Source organism: Nicotiana tomentosiformis, chromosome 6 (assembly GCF_000390325.3).
Source record: "Nicotiana tomentosiformis chromosome 6, ASM39032v3, whole genome shotgun sequence".
NCBI lineage: Eukaryota > Viridiplantae > Streptophyta > Magnoliopsida > Solanales > Solanaceae > Nicotiana > Nicotiana tomentosiformis.
The window spans coordinates 110981805-111007574 of record NC_090817.1 but is presented as its reverse complement, the minus strand read 5'-3'; the positions used below and the strand labels follow the sequence as shown (position 1 = coordinate 111007574).

The window sequence follows — 25770 nt, the reverse complement described above, 5'->3', positions numbered from 1 at the left end:
GGCATGTAAAGCTTAAGTTTCCTAAAGCCCTTTATCAAACTGGAGAACTTCACGCCAAAGAAGTGATTGCACCAGCAGATGGCTTTGTGAAATATCAATGAAAAATAACTAACAAAAGGTAAGCTTTTTAAACATGACGACTTTCACATTTGTCGTGCTCAAATAGCAAAAAAATCTGAAGCTTTCTATGATCCTCTTTTCATTTAACATAGTGACTAGTACAGTAATAGAGATCTAGGTTTAACTTTCTAAAAGTCACCATCAGTGGAAGTCGAAAAAGAACTTTCTCAGACTCGGTCTAGTTCAATTAAGTGATGCCAGTATTTCTATTGACTGTCAGAAAAGGAAGAGAGGAAGAAAAGACTAGAGTGCAATTTTTGGACTATTATAAGCATAATCTGCAAAACAGTATCTATTACTACCCAAAGTTCCTAAGGAATATTGGGTGTGAGGAGCACAAAAGATGATAATAGAAAAAAATCTGCTAATATCCACCAATTTCAGGATTTTTTCTTTTAAAGTAATTTCTCTTACCAAGAGGAGTTGAACAGAAGAGTCCTCCAAATGCTTATTTCCAAATCTGTCATCTGAAAGATGACTTAAAATACAGCGCACATGCTCTGAACCAAACAGATTGAATGAGCATTTCATAGAGAGTAATTGAAGAAACTCAGCATGCGGATTCTTGTCCCCAATCTCTCTCAAAAGATTATCCTGGATAATGCAAAGGGCCGACAAGTTGTGCATTAAATTTGTCAAGGAATTGATAATGGTGCAATAACTCAAATATAAAGAAGAAAACAAGATAAAAGGAGGGAAAATTAGATTAATCCACACAAAAATTGCACTACCATGTTATCATGAACTTGTATGTGCCCCAAAATCGCTGCCTTACGCCAAATCAGGTGTGCATATAGTCCAGACGGAACCAAAGAGTTACAAAAGGCAGATATATTATGGGGAATGACCACACAAAACACACTGCTTCTTACTTAAATCATGAAAAGTAAACTCCTCTCTAACCCAATTGAAAGTCCTCTTTGACTCATTAAAAGTGAGTTGAACTAATTCAAATGCATTAAAGAATTTACTCGACATCGGAAATGCAACAACAACAAAAACCCAGTATAACCCCACATATGGGATCGGGGAGGGTAGTGTGTACGCAGACCTTACCCCTAAATGGAGAGGTAGAGAGGTTGTTTCCGGTAGACCCTCGGCTCAAGAAAAGGTGGCAACATCGGAAATGCATATAACATAAATATTTAACTTTAGATAACTAACTTTAGATAACTAGATCCTCTCATCCATAAGCTTGTCAAATACATTCAGTTCCAGTGCCTCCACACCAGCACCCACCACCAGGGCTAATGTAAACTATTATCTTTGATTAGTTTCCAAGGCAAGAAAATTTTCTCAAAATAGGTAAATGTAGAATGGGAAGAAAAAGATGTCTTCAAATTAAATATGCAACAGTTACTCATAAAAAGGAAATCACTTTGAAGCTCTAGCAAGGCTATTGCCACTGTACAAGCTTATAGCCTGAAACCCCAAAGAAACCAAAAGGTTGGTCTTTTTTCACACATAAGCTTAGGCATACACCTATCCTGAAATGTTTTCAAGCTTCTCTCCAGAAAACCTTCCTCCTTATACTGACCAAAACCAGAGATCCAATCACAATCCTTATTTTGTTAAGCATTCTCGCTCTACTCCAAGCCCACATTTCAGTCTGTTAAACCTAGGAATCATTTTTTCCATTGCTATTTGATACATTACGGTCATTAACATTAGTCTACTCTCTTTACTCCAGGCACACTCCTTGGCCTCTTTAGCTTTTTTTCCTCTCGTTAAATCACAATTTTCAGTTTGTTGAGCCACTTAGGGCTCCTTGAAAATCAAGCTCATCCAAGAAAAACCACTCAAGAGGCCCAACCGCTTGCCCTGCTTCCTGGTTATTCTCAGTTCTAGACACCACAAAATTTTAATGCAATTTATTGGGGGATTGAATCCAAGAAAATATAAAAGCCACTGGAAGGTTAAAAAAATTATCCTGAGATTACTTGAGCAAGAATTCATTAGAAACTCTAAAGGCATCTTGCTCCATGGTAGAAATTTTGATAAAAAGAAATCCACTCTATATCCAGGTTGAAAGTGAAAAACAGTAAGAAAGTAAAACTGAAGGTGAAACAAGCTCACCCTGGTGGTTTGAGCATCTTCAGTTTTCTGTTCATTTAACAACTTTCCTAACAGATTAAATATTCGACTGTCTTTCACCATATCCAGTTTACGAAAGCAGTCTTGTGCTTTTGTAGTATCCTCAAAAGATGCTGACATTTTCACAATGGACATTTTCATCTTCTTTTCTACTTCTTCAGAGACTTCTTCCTGAAGGATAAAGATAGAAAATCAATGCAAAATTACTACAACAAATGAAGTGAGAAAATCATGTGGCAGGACCACCATTCTCTGCAAATTGGAATTTCTTCATAAATAACAAAGCAGTCTGTCTTGCCAACATCAGCTACCAAGAATTAGAAACAAGAAGGGTAGTTAATACCATCAGACAGGCATTCTGGGCTAAACCAGAAATACTTCAGCAAAAAGAAAAGGCATCCCAAAGTTCAAGAGGTACTCATATCTGGAATTTGGAATTTCAAACAATCCAGTAATTATAACATTAAAGCATCTATTGCTTCAGCTTTCATGAATTCAATTTTCTCCTATACAGTGGAGAACAAAGAGACTTATCATAAACGGTTAACAATTGGCAATTATTTGAGATACCTTGTCTTTGTTGCAGAGAGTTAGGTACGCTTGCAATTCATTTCGCAACCTGGAAGCACATCACCCCATGAATTCAAGCAAAAGAAGCAAAGCAGAGCTTAGAAGTTAAAGAAATCCAGATTTCACCAAAGTACCTCAGCTTTTGAGACAAAATTGCATTCAAGGCCTTCAGATGACAAGGCGTAAAAAGTGAGAACATGAAGACCCAATGCCTGGTTCTATCCTCAACCGAAAGAGAACCAGGAAACAGAGAGTCAGCTAGCACAATCTCCATTCGCTGAGGCCTGTGCATCAGATGAATAATAATTAGATCTCCATCAACTAGAACATGCATCAATTTAGAACAGTCACATCGTGAAATAGGCATACTTGAACTCCTTACAGTCTCTGTCATAACATAGCATCAAAACTTTACATGGAATCTGTTCAAAATGATCACTGAAATCCATGATTGCAGCAGCACATTGTGTGCAATATTCCTGATACAGTTCTAACAACTTTTTCAATGCTTTCTTTCTGACAGACACCTATATATTTAGATGGAAAAAAGAGGCAAAAAAAAGCAAATATCAGAAAGCACAATCAGAGTTCTTTTTAAGAAATGCAAAAAAAGCAATTATGTCTTATGGAAGCTGTTCAATCACCATAACCTTTTTATCTCTCAATCGTTCTGCAACAAGTGTGATTAGTTCAGACGGAATAGATTTTAGCTTATGTCTTGCCAAGTCACACATCACAGTAACTGCCTCTGATCTCACTCTGTCATCAGAATCCAAAAGTCGATCTTGAAGAGCGGCTTCTCGGTTCACAAGAGTTAAAATATGAGATGTAATGCTGAATTAGAAGATCAACATTAAGGCATTCTGAAAGACAAAAAAGAAATGAAAACAAAAGGCTTTCAAGTTTTGACATCTTACCAAGAACTTTATGTGATTCTTTTGCAGATGGATTGGTCATGTAGAAAGCTTTAGCACATGCAAGTGTAATGAGTCTCACTTCAGCAGACTTATCACAGGATCTATTTAAGAATTCTACGAAAAGCTGGTGATAATCCTGCGCAAAATGGTTTCCAGGCAAGGAAAAGATCCTTTTCATCAAGCCAAGAGCTTTTATCCGAACATCGACTTGATCTGTCTGCAAAGAGAGTTACATTTCTAGTTTGAGCAATAAAGTGGGCAAAATAACCAACTTCAATGGAAGAATTTTAACAACAGTAACATGAGAAAATGAGGAAGACATTACTATCAAAATTTATTTTAGCATTCATCAGACCGGACAACTAAAGCACACTGTCATACAATAATAGATTAAAAGGCAGAAGAATCACACACCAATAATTCGTGCATCAAGCTAGGTATGACAGAAAGAAGCATTTGAGGAGCACACTGGAAGATTTCATATATAATATCATGGTAGTATTCCTTGATCTCACTCTGCACAGCATCACTGTTGAGTATGCAAGACCTTAAAAACCTTGAAATGATATCTTCGATCTTCTCACTGCATTTTTCAATGACAGAGACAGCAAGCTGGTGGGACGCACGAGATGCACCCTGGAACAGAAGTTAAAAAATGATTCCAGTTTTTAAAGACAAGTACACAACAATTTCATAACAGGAAAAAATGAATTGCAAAACTAAGAGAGAAATGTCAATCAATTCCATCTAAGCCAAACAAGCACCAGTTAGTAAGTGTATAAAGTTCCTATATTGCACATCACTATAAACTTGCAACATATAATATATATGTATCCACCATCAATGACAAAAACACTTAGCATGACATGGAAGAAGGTAATCTTTCAAAGCCATAACTGGAAGCAAGCTTAAGAGAACAAGTCTATGAGCAACTTCAGATAACATGTACTACTACTCCTGCATTTTGACAAGTAAGTAAGAAGGTTCGATTTAAACAGATGATTCTGCACCCAAAATTAAAGGATGATAAATTCAATATTAAATGGTCAGCTTGGGGCATTACTAATGTTCATACATTGATGAATCCTCCAACCCGTATTTTCATCCTTTGCACCACATCTACTTAACAAAACACACTAGCCCTGCTCCACAGACAAAACATGTATTACAACTTTCTACAGTCAAATAAGTAGGTATTCTTGGACAAAAGGAAGATGTCTTTTTCACTTCTCCCCAAACACCCAGAGGAAAAAGTTGAGCAAATGACAAGTCTCCATTAGCCCCAAGGAAATGTATTCTAATCTAAAGCATATCAGCATCCATACCATCACTAATGCAACCAAAAAGAAAAAATGAGAGATTAAAAGCCATAACTTCTAAGACAGTAGCAGAAACTTTATGCAAAACATTTATCTACAAACAAAAACTTTTCATTGGCTGTGAACCTAAGGGAGGGGAACTGCAACTATAGACTCATAACTTGGCGGATAGTAATTTCCAGACATCCAAAACAGTACAAGGGTGTGGACTTCAATCATCGTGGATATAGATACCAGTGACCTTGCAGGTGACAGACACTCAAACAACAACGATAACAATTTTCTCAATTCCAAGCTAGTAGTAGCCAGCCATACATATCCTTGCTATCCATATAGCTCCATTAAACCCATCTCAATCCAATATTTTAAAATTTAGGTTCTCTATCACTACAAGTTATCTATTTTTTCTATTGGAATAGAAATCTCTAACAAAACTTACTCTTCTTTTTTTTTTGATAAAGTAAGGTGCATTATAGGCATCAAGAAGATGCAAAAGGTTACAATAGAAAACTTGGTTAACTCTTAGTACCAAAAAACTATTCTAGAGCACGGAGTTAACCAAGAGCACAAGGCAATGGTTACTAAACCATTGAGAGAGAGCTAATGAAATCTAAGAGTGGAATAATATCGTTTACAGGGGAAAGGTTAATCCAGCTGAAAAGACTCATCAAACATTTAGACCTCAGGTGACAGTTGGAAGTTGAAATGTCATCAAAACATCTACGATTCCTCTCTGTCCATATACACCAAAAAATACATGCTGGGATCATTTGCCAGATCTTCTTGATGGATCTATCAACTTCCCAGAGGCTCCAGCTAACTGCTGCATCCCTAATGTTCTGTGGGACTGTCCAACTGATTCCAAAAAGTGCAAGGAACATGTTCCAAAGATCTGCTGCCACTGTACAGTGTAGTAACAGGTGGTTAACCAACTCTGAGTTGAGCTGACACATGTAGCACCTATTTGCCAACTGAAAATTCCTTCTGCACAGGTTATCCTGGGTCAAAATAGCATCCTTAAGGGCTGTCCAGGAGAAGCACATAGCTTTTGTAGGGAGTTTTGTCTTCCATATCAGCTTCCATGGCCAATGTTCAATCATTTCATTAGATGCACTTAGTTTACTATATCCTGTCTTCACTGTGTAGATACCCTTTTCAGAATTGCCCCACCTTTAGCTGTCTGAGACTTGTGGATTCCCTGTGGCATCTTCAACTTCAAGTACTCTGTATAGGTCAAATAACTGATTTAGCTCCCAATCCAGCATGTTTCTTCTGAAGTGGGGATCCCATGTGTTCCCCGTTCTATTTTGAGCTATTGTAGAGTCAGGGTCAGAAGCAATCTGATAGAGGTCAGTGTGTGAATCTTTCAGAGGTTGATAGTTGAGCCATCTGTCCTTCCAGAATTTAATATTGTTGCCATTCCCAATCTTGAAGGATACCTCTTGAAAGAATTCATCTTTCAGATTGTGGATATGATTCCATGGGCCAACTCCATGTGGGGCTCTGTTTTGCTTGGTGCACCACCTGTCTTTGTAACGACCCGGCCGGTCGTTTTGAGAGTAATAGCTCCGATCCCCTATTAACTGCTTTTCCCATATCTATTTCTGCTATTGTGACTTGGCGGGATGATTGGTTTTGAGTTTAGGAGTATTTTGGGACACTTAGTCCCTAAATGAGAGCTTAAGCCTTAGGATTTGGACCGTAGTCGGAACTGTGTGAAGACGACTCCGGAATGGAATTCCGTCGGTTCCGTTAGCTATTTTGGGTTTAGAGGCGTGTCCGGATTGTGTTTTGGAGGTCCGTAGCTCATTTAGACTTGAAATGGCGAAAGTCGAATTTTTGGAGTTTTTGGCCGGTAGTGGAAATTTTGATATCGGGGTCGGAATCCGATTCCGGAAGTTGGAATAGGTCTATAATATCGAATAGGACTTGCGTGCAAAATTTGGGGTCAATCGGACGTGGTTTGATAGGTTTCGGCATCGGTTATAGAATTTTAAAGTTTCAAGTTCTTTAAGTTTGAATTGGAAGGTAATTCGTGATTTTAGCATTTTTTTTTATATGATTTGAGAGCTCGACTAAGTTCGTATGGTGTTTTAGGACTTGTTGGTATGTTTGGTTGAGCTCCCGGGGGCCTCGGATGAGTTTCGGATGCTTAACGGATCACTTTTGGACTTTGGAAGATAGCAGAATTCTGGTGTTTTGTTGCAGGCATTTTCTTCATCGCGTTCGCGTAAGGTATCCAGGAAGGGCAGCTGAATTACTCTTCGCGTTCGCGAAGGTGTGGAACCTCGAAGCTACGCGTTCGCGACATGGTCCTCGCGTTCGCAAAGAAGAACTGGAGGCAGGCGAGATTTCGTGCTTCGCGTTCCCGATGGAGATCCCGCGTTCGCGAAGGGTCAAGCTGAGTGGTCTTCGCGTTCGCGTCATGTGCATCGCGTTCGCGATGGAGGATTTTTGGGCCGAAGTAAATTGTACTTCGCGAACGCGAGGGTGTGACCGCGTTCGCGAAGAAGGACAGGTCTGGGCAGTATTAAAGTTCCAAAAAGGGAGGTTATGCCATTTTTATCAAAAACTTATATTGGGTAACGATTCTTAACTCCTTTATGGTTATATTACACTAATCTATGCTTGAATTCATCGTTAAATTTCGGATTTAGGGTGAATTTGAGAAAAGTTCTTAGGCCGAATTTTGGGGTTTTGATCGAGATTTTGGTATCAGATTTGAGCAATTTTGGTACGAGTAAACTCGTGAGTGAATGGGTGTTCGTATTTTGCGACTTTTACCCGATTCCGAGACGTGCGCGCCACAAGCGATTTTTGAGTTAATTTCGGAATATTTGTTAAAATGTTGATTTCACTAATTAGATGAGTCTATTATGGTTGTAATATGATATGTAATTGCTTTTGGCTAGATGTGGGCCATTCAGAGCTGGATATTCGTGGGAAAGGCATTGTGACCGATTGATTGAGCTTGGTTCGAGGTAAGTGGCTTGCCTAACCTTGTGTTGGGGACTTTTCCCTTAGGATATTTCGATATTATTTGGTGTGTGGGCACCGTGTACGTGAGGTGACGAGTGCGTACACGGGCTATTATTGCAAAAATCACGTTTATCCTTTTTAAATCATAAATGGTTTCTCTTATTAAATTGCACTAATAATGTTTAATTGTTTAGTTTAGACTAGAAAAGCATGCTTATGTGTTTTAACTGCCTAATTGACATTCTGTGACCCATGCTTAGTTAAATCCCTATTTTTCCTTAGCTGTGATTAGTGTAAATTGTATAATTTTAGGCCATACATGTCATTGTATCTTGCATTGCATATTTAAATTGGGACTATGGACGTATTCCAGGAGATCCCCCAGTACGAACGTATTCCGGGAGACCCCCCAGCACTGCATATTTACTTTGGGACTACGGACGTATTCCGGAAGATCCCCTGTACTGCATATTCATTCGAAACTATAGGACGGCATTCCGAGAGATTCCCTATTGTGTTTATTTTGTTCTGAGCCGAGGGCTCCTTTAACTGTTAAATTTTCGAGAATTTCTTTAACTGTATTATTGTAAATTTTTACTTATATCTTTTACTGTTTAATCTATTATATTTACTCCGGTAGGGCCTTGACCTGACCTTGTCACTACTCGACTGAGGTTAGGCTTTGGCACTTACTGGGTACCATTGTGGTGAACTCATTCTACTCTCTACACATGTTTTTCGTGTGCAGATCTAGTTGCACCTTATCAGCCACACTATCAGTGAGCCGGGACAACTTTGGAGACTTCAAGGTATATCTGCCGCATCCGCAGACCTCGGAGTCCACTTCTACTCTTTCTCATGTCCATTATTTTCTGTATCTTCCTTGTTAGATTCTGATGTATAAAGACACTAGACTTTTCCTTCTGTAGTGTTTGATTCACGATGTTCCGAGTTTTGGGGATTGTTGTATATTGTTGAATAGTTGGTTGAATTTATATTTTTATTTCATTATTCCGCAAAGTGTTAGGCTTACCTAGTTGTAGAGACTAGGTGTCGTCACGACGTCACATGGATGGGAAATTGGGTCGTGACAAGTTGGTATCAGAGCTCTAGGTTCGTAGGTGTCGTGAGTCACAAACCGATTTATTAGAGTCTCGCAGATCGGTACGGAGACTTCTGTACTTATCTTCGGGAGGCTATGGAACTGTTAGGAAAATTTCACTATTTTGATTCCTTGTCGTGCTAAAATTGCTTCAAAGATTCTAAACTTTTGTATTTTATTCTCTCACAAATGGTGATGACACGTACAAGCGGATCTGATGACCAGGCACCCGCGCCCACTTGCTAGAGCCGCAAGAGGTCGGGGCCGAGGTAGAGGTCGAGGACGTCCACGTAGTGCAGCCAAAGCACCCGCACGAGCCGCTAAAGAAGAGCCCCAAGTAGCTCAAGCTGGAGGACAGACACCTAAGATTCCTGTTGATGCACCAGTTGATGCACCAGCCCTCCAGGAGACTGTAGCCCAGTTTCTGAGCATGTTCAGCACCTTAGCTCAGGCTGGATTGATTCCACTTGCCCCTGCCACATCTCAGGTCGGGGAGGAGCATAGACTCCCGTCGCCGGTACTCCAGAGCAGCGGGTTCAGGTCGACCAGGTTCCGGGGTTGTACCAATGCAGCCGGTAGCTCCAGCTCAGCCCGACGTTAGGGCAGCAGCTTCTGAGGCAGAGCAGCTCAGACTTGAGAGGTGCAAGAAGTACTACCCACCTACTTTCAGCGGACTAGCTTCGGATGATGCTCTGGGTTTTCTTGAGAAGTGTCATCGTATTCTCCGCACTATGGGCATTGTGGAGACGAGTGGGGTTTCTTTCATCGCTTTCAAGCTGAGGGAAACGGCATATCAGTAGTGGCGTGCCTATGAGCTGAGTAGTCCGGACGAGGCAGCCTCACTCACTTGGACTAAGTTTTCAGAGATGTTCTTGCGTGAGTATGTTCCCCAGAGCCTCAAGGATGCTTGGCGCGCAGAGTTTGAGCAACTGCGCCAGGGTGCTATGACTGTGTCAGAGTATGCAGTCTGTTTCAGTGATTTGGCCAGACATGCACCGGCCTTGGTTGCCACAGTTCGAGAGAGGGTTCGACGATTTATTGAGGGACTCTACCCCAGTATCATGATTAGTATGGCCAGGGAGTTGGAGATGGATATTTCTTATCAGCAGGTTGTGAGTATCACCAGGAGATTGGAGGGTATGCTTGCCCGGGAAAGAGAGGAGAGAGAGAGAGACCAAAAGGTCTCGAGAGACTGGTCATTATTCAGGAGCTCGTGCACCAGCAGCACGCTATGGTAGGGGTTTTGTGAGTCGCCCTGTTCATTCAGCTCTTCCAGCAGCCAACTGTTTTCCAGCTCCTCCTAGACCTCAAGAGCCCTATTATGCACCGCCAGTATCCAGTATGCCTCCTACTCGAAGTGCTATTACCGGCTAGTCCAGCAGGCCAGGTCCGAGTCAGTCTTAGCCGCCGCGTACTCCGAGAGGTTGTTTTGAGTGTGGTGACACTCGTCACATGGTTAGAGATTGCCACAGAGCCAGGAGGGGTACACCTTCATAGACTTATCAGCCTCCACGTGCTCCATCGGGTCCTCCGGCCATTCTTCCAGCACTAGCTGCCACCCCACCTCCTCAGCCATCTCGAGGTGGAGGTTGGGGAGGTCGAGGTCGCCCTAGAGAGGGAGGCCAAGCCAAGTACTATGCCCTTCCGGCCCGTTCAGAGGCCGTTGCTTCAAATTCAGTCATCACAAGTATCGTCTTTGTCTGTCATAGGGATGCATCAGTCGTATTCATATGTGTCTTCTTATTTTGCTCCACATTTGGGGATATCTCGAGATTCTTTGAGTTCCCTTGTTTATGTATCTACTCCCGTGGGAGATTCTCTCATTGTGGACCGCGTATATCGGTCGTGTTTGATTGGTCTTAGTGGTTTTGAGACCAGAGCCGATTTGTTATTACTCAGTATGGTAGATTTCGATGTTATCTTGGGCATGGACTGGTTGTCGCCCTATTATGTTATTCTTGATTGTCACGCTAAGACCGTGACGCTGGCTATGCCAGGCTTACCGAGATTAGAGTGGAGAGGTACCTTAGAGTATACTCCCCGCAGGGTCATTTCATTTCTTAAGGCTCAGCGAATGGTTGAGAAGGGGTGTGATGCATATTTGGCCTATGTGAGAGATGTCAGTATTGATACATCTACAGTCAAGTCAGTTCCAGTAGTGAGGGACTTCCCTGATGTGTTTCCAGCTGATTTTCCGGGTATACCGCCCGATAGAGATATTGATTTCGGCATTGATTTGTTGTCGGGCACTCAGCCCATCTCTATTCCTCCCTACCATATGGCTCCTCCTGAGTTGAAAGAGTTAAAGGAGCAGTTGCAGGAGTTGCTTGATAAGGGTTTCATCAGGCCCAGTGTATCACCTTGGGGTGCTCCGGTCTTATTTGTGAAGAAGAAGGATGGTTCTATACGTATGTGTATTGATTATAGGCAGTTGAACAAGGTTACAGTGAAGAACAGGTATCCTTTGCCTCGCATCGATGATTTATTTGATCAGTTACAGGGTGCCAAGGTGTTTTCCAAGATTGACTTGTGTTCTGGCTATCATCAGTTGAAGATTCGGGAGTCGGACATCCCGAAAACTACTTTCAGGACCAGATATGGTCACTATGAGTTTCTTGTCATGTCATTTGGGCTGACCAATGCCCCAGCAGCCTTTATGCATTTGATGCACAGTGTGTTCCGGCCTTATCTTGATTCCTTCGTCATTGTGTTTATTGACGACATCCTGGTATATTCCCGGTCTCGGGAAGATCATGAGCAGCACCTAAGGACTGCACTTCAGACCTTGAGAAAAAAGTTGTATGCAAAATTTTCAAAGTGTGAGTTTTGGTTTAGACTCAGTGGCATTCTTGGGTCATATAGTATCAAGTTTGGGGATCCAGGTAGATCCGAAGAAGATTGAAGCAGTGCAGAGTTGGCCCAGGCCGTCCTCAACTACGGAGATCCGGAGTTTTCTTGGTTTGGCGGGGTATTACCGTCGCTTTGTAGAGGTATTTTCATCTATTGCGGCACTTGTGACCAGATTGGCCCAGAAGGGTGCTCCGTTCAGGTGAACCGAGGAGTGTGAGGAGAGCTTTCAGAAGCTCAAAACAGCTTTGACTACAGCCCCAGTATTAGTATTGCCTACAGGTTCGGGTTCCTACACTGTCTACTGTGATGCCTCGAGGATTGGCCTTGGAGCGGTATTGATGCAGGACGGTAGGATGATTGCCTACGCGTCTAGACAGTTGAAGGTGCATGAGAAGAATTATCCGGTTCATGATCTCTAGTTAGTAGCTATTGTTCACGCCCTAAAGATCTGGCGTCATTATTTGTACGGTGTTCCCTGTGAGATTTACATTGATCACCGGAGTTTGCAACACTTGTTCAGGCAGAAGGATCTTAATTTGCGCCAGCGGAGGTGGTTGGAGCTACTTAAAGACTATGATATCACTATATTATACCACCCGGGGAAGGCCAATGTAGTGACCGACGCCTTGAGTCGCCGGGCAGAGAGTTTGGGGAGTTTGGCGTATCTTCCGGCAACTGAGAGGCCCTTAGCCTTGGATGTTCAGGCCTTAGCCAGTATTAGTATTGCCTAAAGGTTCGGGTTCCTACACTGTCTACTGTGATGCCTCGAGGATTGGCCTTGGAGCAGTATTGATGCAGGACGGTAGGGTGATTGCCTGCGCGTCTAGACAGTTGAAGGTGCATGAGAAGAATTATCCGGTTCATGATCTCTAGTTAGTAGCTATTGTTCACGCCCTAAAGATCTGGCGTCATTATTTGTACGGTGTTCCCTGTGAGATTTACACTGATCACCGGAGTTTGCAACACTTGTTCAGGCAGAAGGATCTTAATTCGCGCCAGCGGAGGTGGTTGGAGCTACTTAAAGACTATGATATCACTATATTATACCACCCGGGGAAGGCCAATGTAGTGGCCGACGCCTTGAGTCACCGGGCAGAGAGTTTGGGGAGTTTGGCGTATCTTCCGGCAACTGAGAGGCCCTTAGCCTTGGATGTTCAGGCCTTAGCTAGTCAGTTCGTGAGATTGGATATTTCAGAGCCTAGCCGGGTATTAGCTTGTGTGGCTGCTCGGTTTCTCTTTATGACCGTATCAGGGAGCGCCAGTATGATGATCCTCATCTTCTAGTTCTTCAGGACAGGGTTCGGCGAAGTGATGCCAAAGATGCGACTATTGGTGATGATGGTGTGATAAGGATGCAGGGCCGGATCTGTGTGCCCAATGTAGATGGGCTTCGGGAGTTAATTCTCGAGGAAGCCCACAATTCGCGGTACTCCATTCATCCCAGTACCGCGAAGATGTACCAGGATTTGAGACAGCACTATTGATGGAGGAGGATGAAGAAGGATATAGTTGGGTTTGTGGCCAAATGTCTCAATTGTCCGCAGGTCAAATATGAGCACCAGAGGCTGGGTGGATTACTTCAGAGGTTAGAGATCCCAGAGGGGAAGTGGGAGCGGATCACCATGGACTTTGTAGTTGGACTTCCACGGACTTTGAGAAAGTTCGATGCTATTTGGGTGATCGTGGATCAGCTGACCAAGTCGGCTCATTTTATTCCAGTAATGACCACTTATTCTTCTGAGAGGTTGGCTGAGATTTATATCAGAGAGTTTGTCCGCCTTCATGGTATTCCAGTATCCATCATTTCAGACAGAGGTACACAGTTCACATCACGGTTTTGGAGAGTCGTACAGCGGGAGTTGGGTACTAGGGTGGAGCTGAGCACAGCCTTTCACCCTCAGACGGACGAGCAGTCCGAGCGCACGATTCAGATTCTTGAGGATATGCTCCATGCATGTGTGATGCAGTTCGGAGGGTCATGGAACCAATACTTGCCACTTGCAGAGTTTGCTTACAACAACAGTTACCAGTCCAGCATTCAGATGGCACCGTATGAGGCTTTGTATGGTAGGCGGTGTCGGTCCCCAGTGGGATGGTTTGAGCCGGGTGAGGCCCGATTATTGGGTACAAACTTGGTCCAGGATGCCCTGGATAAGGTGAAGGTCATTCAGGAAAAACTTCGCACAGCCCAGTCCAGGCAGAAGAGTTATGCGGACCGGAAGGTTCGTGATTTGGCATTTACGGTTGGTGAGCGGATCTTGCTTCGGGTATCGCCTATGAAGGGCGTCATGAGGTTCGAGAAGAAGGGCAAGCTGAGTCCGAGGTTCATTGATCCTTTTGAGATATTGCGGCGAGTTGGGAAGGTTGCTTATGAGCTTGCCTTGCCTCCTAGCCTAGCAGGAGTTCACCCGGTATTCCACGTGTCTATGCTCTGGAAGTATCACGGTGATCCGACTCATGTATTGGATTTCAGCTCAGTTTAGTTGGACAAGGATCTATCTTATGTTGAGGAGCCAGTAGTCATTTTGGACAGGCAGGTCAGAAAGCTCAGGTCAAAGAATATTGCTTCAGTAAAGGTCCAGTGGAGAGGTCAGCCCGTCGAGGAGGCGACTTGGGAAACCGAGCAGGATATACGCAGCTAGTACCCTCATATTTTCACAGTTTCAGGTATGTCTTTATACCCGTTCGAGAACGAATGATTGTTTTAAGAGGGGAAGATGTAACGACCCGGCCGGTCGTTTTGAGAGTAATAGCCTCGATCCCCTATTAACTGCTTTCCCCATATCTATTACTGCTATTCTGACTTGGAATGTTTTGGGACACTTAGTCCCTAAATGAGAGCTTAAGCCTTAGGATTTGGACCGTATTCGGAATTGTGTGAGGACGACTCCGGAATGGAATTATGTCAGTTTCGTTAACTCCGTTAGGTGATTTTGGGTTTAGGGGCATGTCCGGATTGTGTTTTTGAGGTCCGTAGCTCATTTAGGCTTGAAATGGCGAAAGTTGAATTTTTGGAGTTTTGGGCCGGTAGTGGAAATTTTGCTATCGGGGTCGGAATCCGATTCCGGAAGTTGGAATAGGTCTGTAATATCGAATAGGACTTGCGTGCAAAATTTGGGGTCAATCGGACGTGGTTTGATAGGTTTCGGCATCCGTTGTAGAATTTTGAAGTTTCAAGTTCTTTAAGTTTGAATTGGAAGGTGATTCGTGATTTTAGCTTTTTTTTTATGTGATTTGAGAGCTCAACTAAGTTCGTATGGTGTTTTAGGACTTGTTGGTATGTTTGGTTGAGGTCCAGGGGACCTCGGGTGAGTTTCGGATGCTTAACGGATCACTTTTGGACTGTGGAAGATAGCAGATTTTTGGTGTTCTGTTGCAGGCATTTTCTTCATCGCGTTCGCGTAAGGTATCTGGGAAGGGCAGCTAAATTACTCTTCGCGTCCGCGATGTCACTCTCGCGTTCGCGAAGGTGTGGAACCTCAAAGCTACGCGTTCGCGACATGGTCCTCGCGTTCGCTAAGAAGAACTGGAGGCAGGCGAGATTTCATGCTTCGCGTTCGCGATGGAGATCCCGCGTTCGCGAAGGATTAAGTTGAGTGGTTTTCGCGTTCGCATCATGTGCATCGCATTCACGATGGAGGATTTTTGGGCCGAAGTAAATTGTACTTCGCGAACGCGAGGGTGTGGCCGCTTTCGCGAAGAAGGACGCGTCTGGCAGTATTAATGTTCCAAAAACGGAGGTTATGCCATTTTTATCAAAAACTTAAGTTGGGAGCTCGGATTTTGGACGAGAGATTGAGGGATTTTCAGAGATATCGATTGGGTAACGATTCTTAACTCCTGTATGGTTATATTCCACTAAGCTATGCTTGAATTCATCGTTAAATTTCGGATTTGGGATAAAAATTTGAGAAAAGTTCTTAGGCCGAATTTTGGGATTTTGATCGAGATTTTGGTATCGAATTTGAGCAATTTTGGTACGAGTAAACTCGTGAGTGAATGGGTGTTTGAATTTGGGACTTTTACCCGATTCTGAGACGTGGGCCCCACGGGCGATTTTTGAGTTAATTTCGGAATATTTGTTAAAATGTTGATTTCATTAATTAAATGAGTCTATTATGGTTGTATTATGATATGTAATTGCTTATGGCTAGATTTGGGCCATTCAGAGCCGGATATTCGTAGGAAAGGCATTGTGACCAATTGATTGAGCTTGGTTCGAGGTAAGTGGCTTGTCTAACCTTGTGTTGGGGACTTTTCCCTTAGGATATTTCGATATTATTTGGTGTGCGGGCACCGTGTACGTGAGGTGACGAGTACGTACACGGGCTATTATTGCAAAAATCACGTTTATCCTTTTTAAATCATAAATGGTTTCTCTTATTAAATTGCACTAATAATGTTTAATTGTTTAGTTTAGACTTGAAAAGCATGCTTACGTGTTTTAACTGCCTAATTGACATTATGTGACCCATGCTTAGTTAAATCCCTATTTTTCCTTAGCTGTGATTAGTGTAAATTGTATAATTTTAGGCCATACATGTCATTGTATCTTGCATTGCATATTTAAATTGGGACTACGGACGTATTCCAGGAGATCCCCCAGCACTGCATATTTACTTTGGAACTACGAACGTATTCCGGGAGATCCCCCAGCACTGCATATTTACTTTGGGACTACGGACATATTCCGGGAGACCCCCCTGTACTGCATATTCATTCGGAACTACGGGACGGCATTCCGGGAGATTCCTCATTATGTTTATTTTGTTCTGAGCAGAGAGCTCCTTTAACTGTTAAATTTTCGAAAATTTCTTTAACTGTATTATTGTAAATTTTTACTTATATCTTTTACTGTTTAATCTATTATATTTACTCCGGTAGGGCCTTGACCTGACCTCGTCACTACTCGACTGAAGTTAGGCTTGGCACTTACTGGGTACCATTGTGGTGTACTCATGCTACTCTCTGCACATATTTTTCGTGTGCAGATCTAGGTGCACCTTATCAGCCGTACTATCAGTGAGCCGGGACAGCTTTGGAGACTTCAAGGTATATCTGCCGCGTCCACAGACCTCGGAGCCCCCTTCTACTCTTTCTCATGTCCATTATTTTTTGTATCTTCCTTGTTAGATTCTGATGTATAGAGACACTAGACTTTTCCTTCTGTAGTTTGTGATTCACGATATTCCGGGTTTTGGGGATTGTTGTATATTGTTGAATAGTTGGTTAAATTTTTATTTTTTTTCATTATTCCACAAAGTGTTAGGCTTACCTAGTTGTAGAGACTAGGTGCCGTCACGACGTCACACGGAGGGGAAATTGGGTTTTGACAGTCTTGCACCCCATATTTGGCATTTACTACCTCTTTCCAGATGCTTGTTGTTTCTTGAGCATACCTCTACCACCATTTCATGAGCAGGCTCTTGTTGTGCTTGGTCAAGTCTTTGATACCCAGACCTCCTTGGTTTTTTGGCATGATCACTTTTGGCCACTTCACCAGATGGAATTTATGGCCTTCACTATTTCCTTCCCATAGGAATGTTCTCCTAATTTTGTCCAGTTGTTTCTGCACCTTGCTTGGCATAGGGAAGAGGGACATAATGTAAGTGGGAATACTGTCTAAAACACTACTAATTAGTGTCAATCTTCCACCCATGGACAGATACTGCATTTTCCATGTTGCCAATGTTTTCTCCACTTTCTCTATTACTCCATTCCAGATCTCTATTGATTTGTACTTTGCTCCAAGAGGGAGGCCCAAGTAAGTTGTTGGAAAAGAGCCTATGTTACAGCCCATTATGTTTGCCAGTTCCTCCGGATTATGTACTTCATTCACCGGGTAAATCATGCTCTTCAACATATTGATGTGCAGCCCTGAGATTGCTTCAAATAGTAGTAGTGTCAGGTTTAGAAACTGAACCTGGGATCTCTCTGCCCCGCAGAAGATTAAAGTATCATCTGCATAAAGTAAGTGTGTAAATGCAACTGAGGTAGTTGCATTGTTTCCCACCTTGAACCCTTCGATCCATTGCATTTGCTTTGCCTTGTCTAGCATTTTACTTAGACCCTCCATGGCTAGGATGAATAAGAAAGGGGACAGTGGGTTACCTTGTCTAATTCCTTTTTGAGGAGAGAAAAAGCCTACTGGAGATCTATTCACAAGAACTGAGTACTTGACAGTTGTGAGGCTGTATTTTATCCATTTGATCCATCTTTCCCCAAACCCCATAGCTTTCAACATTGAAATTAGGAAGTACCAATTGACTTTGTCAAAAGCCTTCTCAACATCTAGCTTGCAAAGAATTCCAGGAACCCCTCTTTTCGGTCTGTCATCTAGCAATTCATTGGCTACAAGTGAGGCATCTGTGATATGTCTATTCTTCAGATATGCACTTTGCTCTCCAGAAACTAATTTCCAAATTATTGTCTTCAATCTCTCAGCTAGAACTTTGGCAACAATTTTGTAGACACTTCCAATGAGACTAATAGGTCTAAAGTCCCGGAGTTTTATTGCTCCCTTCTTTTTGGGAACAAGAGCAATGAATGAAGTATTACAGGATCTAACCATATAGCAATGTTGATAAAAGTGAGTGAGAGCCCTCATAATATCTTATTTGATAACTGCCCATGCTTTTTGGTAGAAGGCCATGGTAATTGGTAAATCCATCAGGACCTGGACTTTTATTCAGGTGCACAAGAGTTTATTGCTGCCAGCACTTCTTCCTCCTCAAAAGGCCTTTCAAGCCATACTTTTTCAACTGATGTTATGCTGGCCAAACCTTCAAAGGCCGCAATAGGTCTCCATTGCTCATTCTCAGTGTACAGGTCTTGATAAAATCTTAAGATTTCAGCTTTGATTTCATCACTGTCTTCATTTAATTCATCCCCAATCATTAATTTATCTATACAGTTGTTTCTCTTGTGAGAGCTGGCCATTTTTTGAAAACAATTTGTGTTCATGTCTCCTTCTTTGAGCCACAGGCACCTGGATTTTTGCCTCCATGACACCTCTTCCGCCTTTGCCATCTTTTTCAACTCAAGCTTTAAATGCATTGATAGTTCCTTTTCAGCCTGAGACATGAATCTATTTCCTGTTGTTTGCTCCAGCAAAGCTAAATCTTCCTGAAGTTTGGTTTTTTGTGCTTCCAATTGACCGAAGGTTGTTCTATTCCAGTCTGTGATGTCTTTTTCAGTCTTAGCTTTTGCACTAATATGAAGTCTGGACTGCCCCCAATTGAGTAATTGTTCCACCATTCCTCAATTTTGTCCACAAAACCTTCTACCTGGAGCCACATGTTTTCAAATTTGATAGCTGCAAGTTCATGCCAGAAGTTCTCCCTCTCTATGTTGTTATGTGGACCATAAACCCATGTGAAACACCACCTGAAGTCTTCTTGTGAGCTTTCAAGCATACAAGAAATAGTGTAGAGACCTTGATGTACTCCCCTGTTGGACAATTGCCTTTTATCCCAAAGCACAATGACTCCATCACTTCTCCCAATTGAATTCAGAGCTGCCCATTCAACCCATCTGTTGCCCCAAACTTGTCTGATCAAGAATGGTGACTAGTCTTCTATCTTTGTTTCTTGTAGACATACTATATCTGCTTTCCATTTGTGAATTAGTGAATTTATTGTACTCCTTTTTTCTGCTTCATTGAGACCCCGCACATTCCAACTAAGAATTTTGATCTTCATCCAGAGAATGCTTTGTAATACCTGCCCTTTACCCCTTCCTTCTTGCCATCAGAATTCATTCCCCATTTCAATCTTTCCAGCTCCAATGTTTGCTTGTTCTTACCCTTTGAACTCGCCTTGATTAAAGATTTCTGCTTTTGGATTTGCTCTAGTCTATTTTGTTCCATGGGCAAGACCATACAAAGAATCTCATGCTCAAACCCCGAAGAATGAATTCCAAATACCTTGCATGCTTTGACCATCACTGATTTGGTCCATCTTGAAGTTTCAATAACTGCTGGAGAGCTGATTGGTTGCATACTAGAGGAGCCCAAATCATACCAAGGGAGGGAGAGAGTGTCACAAGAAGAGACATCAGCTTCAGAACTACTCACTGAGTTGAACTGCTTTAGTAATGGCTGCCCTGGAATGATTAACTTCGTCTGCTCTGCCTCATCATCTGCATTTGATGTTGTGTCACAAGCGTTGTCCCTGGCCAACTGGACTGTTCGCAGCCCTTCTAAGGCTTCTATTTCAGCATTGATGGGGTCAAATTGATTTGCAAGAGTGATAGGACTATTTTTATTAACACGTGGGTCTATTAGAGGCCCAATAGCCCGCCATTTCGCAGAAGTTCCTTTTGTTTTAAATTTGGTCTTTGGGCCTCTTTTATAATACACTTGGTCTAGTTTTCGGCCCATACTTTTGACAGCCTCTTTGCCTAACTTACTATTTACAAGTTTGGCTGGTCCACGTGGCGTGTTGTCCACATTGTTCTTTTTTGCCCAGTTTGAATTAAAGTGGCTCGGTCGTCGATGCTGCAGGCTATGTACCGAAGTGTTTTCCCATGTCTTCTTTGATAGGCTCGAGCAAGCGACGGCGGGCGGTAACTTCAACCCTACTTCCACCATTTTTCCCTTCTCTGAAGCTGCTACAGCGTCACCATCCGCGATAATGTTTGATATTTGGTCCTCCAGAATTGAGATCTTGAATCTCACACCATCAATCATCATTTCTAGTTCCTTTAGGGGGGAATTCGGCTTTGCTTTGGACACAAATTCTAGCCCAGTAAAAATGAGTTCTGTGCTTAGTGTCTTCATCCACATCAATAAAGCCTCCGCAGAGCTCGCCGATATGTCAAAAAGAATTTGTTGTCCAGCCATGCAATGGGATGCCAAATGCTTTGACCCATCTTTGCCCTTTTTCATTCTTCATCGGAAAAGACCCATATTCTGGCGACCTCCATTCTAGGGATAGGCGTCTTCCATTCCAAAACCAGTCACCTGCTTTGACTCTGGCTGCTGCTTGTTTGGAAGGTAGTTCAAAAAGAAATTTGTTGTGAGCAATAGGGGTGATTCTGAGGTCGGCTGTCACTTTCCACCTTGTGAGAAACCATTTCTGTATGACTTCAGTGTTGGGACTTGAGTTGAAGGGATCATTGAAGCAGCCAACCAAGCATTTTGCTAAAAAGTCTTTAGTTTCACCTAGGGTTTTATCATCCACCTGTTGCAGAGGCCATTTCGAGATTTGAGCAGCAGCTATGAATGGACTTCTTTGCAAATCTGTAAATTCCTTGTATTTGTAATTTGAAGCTTCCCCAGAATGTGTAATATTTTCCCTGCTATGTCTCCCCAGTCCTTATTGTGAAAAACTTCTAGAATGATAATTACTTTTTTCCTTTCCCCTACCCATACTTCAATTCTGAGATATCTGCCATAGTTGTTGTAGTTCTGATAGACCCTATAGACGTAAGCTTGAATCTTCCTCCCCCGTCTTCTGTAGAGATTCCCATAACCCGTGAAGCTTGATGCATTTGCTCACATACCCATCTCAAGTTTTCTTCGTCAATCTGAATCTAGCTCGTGAATCTCCGACCACATTCTATCCATACATATCATCTGTCAAATCCCACACTATCTTCAATAAGATCAAAGGATTTATCACCTGAAATAAAAAAAGATTTCCTCCCCATAGAGGGATTTGTGTGCGGAATGCTCTCTCTATATATGTTATCTGATAGTGAATGAACTTCTAACAAAACTTACTCTCAATGAACATTGGACAAGTAAATGTATCAACGTGACTAAAACTTAACCCCAACTAAATGGTATCACCTGTAAGAATCTTTTTCTTCCATACCCTATCTTTCACAACCCTACTCCTGTATTTGGGCTTAGGATAGGCAATATGAGCAAGCTCACAAACATGAAGTTAGGTCACAGACACTCAATTGTAAGAAATGAACAGCCACAGCATTGCGGTCTACAAACAATTGTTTTTCATTGCATAAAGGTACATTGTTTCCAAATATGGAGAGAAGTTATTTTTTTTTGCACAGACTAAAATGAAAATAGGTTCACATAAATTGAAATGGAGGAATACATATACATATAGATATAGATATACATATATGTATATATGTATATGTATACGATAATTGAGAAATCCCGAGCGAGGGCAAGTGGCACATGATTCATAACTCGTTGGATAATGGGCACACTCCACTACCTAACCAGTGACGTGCGCCTAACCCATACATTAGATCAAGCCACACACACACACACACACACACACACACACAACACACACACACACATATATATATATATGAATGAATGAATAGCTTCATCACAAGTGCCACTTCAGGGCAAGAGATCACTTTCTTGGTTTATTTAGATAAGAAGAGTGTAAAAATTGATCCATGAACTTATATAGAGGTATAAGATGTTCTGCATCAGAAACTGTACACTGCTGTAGGACAAAACATCAGAACCCATTCATTTTAATTTGGAAAAAAGGTCTATATGAATTAAATAAACTTTCATTTGCTCTTAATAGGTGACATAAATTGATTTAGAAATGGAAAATATATAATTGAATAAGAAATTAGCTAGAGAAAGGAAACAGAAAGGGAAAAAAATTATAATGGAGGCAGAGTAAATCTGAAGACTTAGGAGTACTTAAGTCCTTAATTAAAGTTTTATAAGTTCAGAAAGGAAGACACAGAAAACAGAACATCCTCTTCAAAGCTTCAGCTACCACCCTACCCCTCCTCCAACTGTTCTCCGGTGAGAAGGTGACACCAAATAAAACTTGGTTTGTGGCTTCAAGACAACATCATTGAGTAAAGATTACAGCACTAGGTACTACTGCTAATTTCATCTTGGAGAAGGGACAAAAAGAAGATCAAAATTTCTGTTTTACAGGGATAAAGGAAAGAAAAAATTTCATCTCTCTCAAACAAAGTTGAAAGTACTCCTGAAACTGCTAATGCAGCAACCACTTTTAGCTTTGGATCTTATTAAGTTATAGATCATCATATCTACCTTTGCTTCTTTCAATAGGTTCTGCAAAACCACATCCAAAAGGGGCTCAGAAACTTTTTTTTCAAAAGTGAGCAGCTCAGAACTGCTCCTCTCTTTCTCTTGCATTTTCTCATTCATCTTCTCCTCCAAAATTTGTGACATTATCGATACTACTGCAGAAACCATACTTGGAGGGTGATGTTCCCTACAAGGAAAAGGTTAGCACCATCAGATAGTAAAACTAACCTTCAAGAGATGTGCCCATGTAAACCGCAGGAAATTTGAACTATAAAATTAAGCATGAGAACGTGACATGGTAAACAATTATGTAAATTCAATTTAGCATCCCGAGATTTCCTGGCTTGGGTGAAATTCCTAGCATCAGATATATTCATCCGCAGCCACTTTTATTTTAACCGGTTTTCTTCATGCGCTGTTTCTCAAAGCACTTCAACTACTAGACAAATCAAGGAGTTTAAAAGATGAGCAAAGGGGGAGGGGGCATCTAAGCCCTCAGAATCAATCAGGAAAAAGGACTAATAATAAAGAAATAAAGAATTTCACCTCAAGACAGCAAAAAAGTTTTTGAACAATTTTTTAACCAAATCTTCACAGTCGATATCTAGCATTATCAAACAAAACCTCAGTTTTGCAACAGTCTCTAATAGCTGTACCCTCATGCTGAAGTAAGGATTCTTGGTATCGTCAAGCTCTGCGAAGATATTGACGAGAAGTCTAAATATATCCTGTTAAAATTTGAAAGTCAGCAATTGTATTGACAGTATTACAGACTATTACTAAAAGGGGGAGGATAAAGAAGAAGGTAGCACGGAGGGGACCATATAACAGAAACAAGTGCACAAAATCAGAATTTACCCTAGAAACTGCATCAGTAAATTCGGGGTCTGGTGCCAAGACACGGATAATTTCGCAGAAGCAGATGCCAACCAGAAGTCTGATATCTTTGTCCTTGTGAAGAAGTAAACTATGTTTAACAAGAGAACTGCTCAAGGGTTTAATGACAGACTTCAGTGATTCTGACTGCTTTAACCCTGCAAAAGCACGATTGGCTTGCTGCAGCAGAAACAGCTCATGTCATGCAAAGAACTAGAGAGTAATATGGCATCTGAGAAGACAAAGCACAACAATTCTCAAAAGCCAAGAAAACTTCATCCAGATGCTAACAATCATACTTTTATTATAACCAAAAAATCCCCTGTGAGTTAGCTGGCTCAACCCAAGTTGGCAACGTGTTCGAAACTCAGGCAAGTATGCCTTTACCCTGCTCCCACTTAAATACAAAGCATTGCAGCAGCAAGGTCCAAATCATGACTTGTGCCTTACAGTCACATTCCACATTGCGCCCTTGGCACTGAGCCAACACTCTTGGGGTAACAATACTTATTATTCTTTTCCTTTTATAAGTATTTTATTTACAAATGCCCCAAGAAGGTGTCACATTTTCTTAACCCAAGAAAGTATATATACATTTCTAAAGAGCCCAAAAACACATCAGACTCTGTACTCCATTTACAATTGCCTTTGCTTCCACCGCAGAATATGAACCCTCACTAGTACTAGTTGAGAAGTGAATTATAGGTATGTTCCTTCATACTAGATGATATCATTTAAAAATACAAGAACTAATAGCATGTTTGGTCAAGCTTCTTTTGGGCCAAAAGTGCTTTTTTCCAAAGTTGAGTTGTTTGGCCAAGCTTTTAAAAAGGAAAATAAAATATTTTTGAGTAGAAGCAGAAGCATTTTTTGAGAAGAATGAAAAAATAAATTATCCCTGAAAGCACTTTTTTTTTAAATACTTAAAAGCACTTTTTTTGACCAAACACTAATTGATGCTCAATGGTGTTTTTTAAATTAACTAGTCAAACACAAATTGATTCACATCAAAAGTGTTTTTTTGAAAAAACAATTTTGAGAAAACACTTCTCAAAATAAAATGCTTATTTTAGAAGCTTGGATAAACAGGCTATAAATAGCAAAAAGGAGAAAAAAAACTTACAGCTAATTCAGATGATAGATTTCTATGTCAAAAAAAAAATCCTTAACAAACTTACTAAGCTCCGATAATGAAGAGAACGTAGTGAAAAAAAAGCAAAAATTGACAACACAATAAGCAATAACAGAATTGAAAAGAAAAAAAAGAGTCTTTGATAAATACTACGAGTGGATCAAATGGAACCCAAACTTATAATATCTTCAGTCGCAAGGGCAAGGCATGCATGTGAGAATTAGAGCATCAAATGATAAATTACTAAAACATTAAAATATATTAGTGTTAGAAATAACAGATTAACAGGTAAAGAATATTAATAAAGCATGTCCAAAAATTGGAGAAACGAGTAAAGGTAGTTGATGGTAAGGACTTACTTTTAATAAGTTCACTAGAGTATCTTTATTGGGGCAAGTTTTGTATGCTCCCAATTGTTTCCCAATTCGGGAGATTACTCTTATCGCCTCCGTCTCGGTGGAGTCCGCCATTGCGAGGTGAATCAGAAACCCTAAGAAGCTTCCAGAGATTTTTAGAGAGCGATTAGCGAATGTAAGCGCGTGTGTGAGAGAGGCAGAGAGTACTGGAGAGAGACTTTTTCCCGCCTTGAGCCCTTTATGATGAGCGCTACCCGACAAAGCGGTTGCGGATAAATTTTGAGAAAGTTTCCTTTCTTTCTTTCTTTTTAAAAATTTTCTATTACACTAATACACATTGTGTTATAAAATCTTGAATGGCCAAATACATATGTAGGTCCTCAAATTTGTCCATTTTTGTCGCTGGGACACCTAAATATAGGGTTGTTCCTATCAGGCACTCCAACTAAATTT

General features: G+C 41.4%; 1 protein-coding gene across 9 annotated transcripts in view; it reads right to left on the bottom strand.

Annotated features, from left to right (window-relative positions):
• Nucleotides 1-25538, bottom strand: part of LOC104102443 (sister chromatid cohesion protein PDS5 homolog B) — a 42311-nt gene extending 16773 nt beyond the window's left edge. For 4 of the 9 annotated variants that reach the window (XM_009610141.4, XM_033657740.2, XM_033657736.2 and 1 more), the window contains exons 1-12: nt 25321-25537; nt 23812-24009; nt 23500-23681; nt 22957-23140; nt 4116-4337; nt 3702-3918; nt 3435-3580; nt 3154-3311; nt 2919-3068; nt 2785-2833; nt 2197-2385; nt 535-714 (exon numbers count right to left, since the gene is read on the bottom strand). In XM_009610141.4, the coding sequence (XP_009608436.1) occupies nt 535-714; nt 2197-2385; nt 2785-2833; nt 2919-3068; nt 3154-3311; nt 3435-3580; nt 3702-3918; nt 4116-4337; nt 22957-23140; nt 23500-23681; nt 23812-24009; nt 25321-25431 (1986 nt within the window). In that variant the 5' untranslated portion in view covers nt 25432-25537. Of the gene's footprint in view, nt 1-534; nt 715-2196; nt 2386-2784; nt 2834-2918; nt 3069-3153; nt 3312-3434; nt 3581-3701; nt 3919-4115; nt 4338-22956; nt 23141-23499; nt 23682-23811; nt 24010-25320 lie in introns of those variants that run through there. The other 5 variants (XM_033657737.2, XM_033657739.2, XM_033657738.2 and 2 more) reach the window with 3 other exon arrangements.
• Nucleotides 25539-25770: the final 232 nt, after the last annotated feature.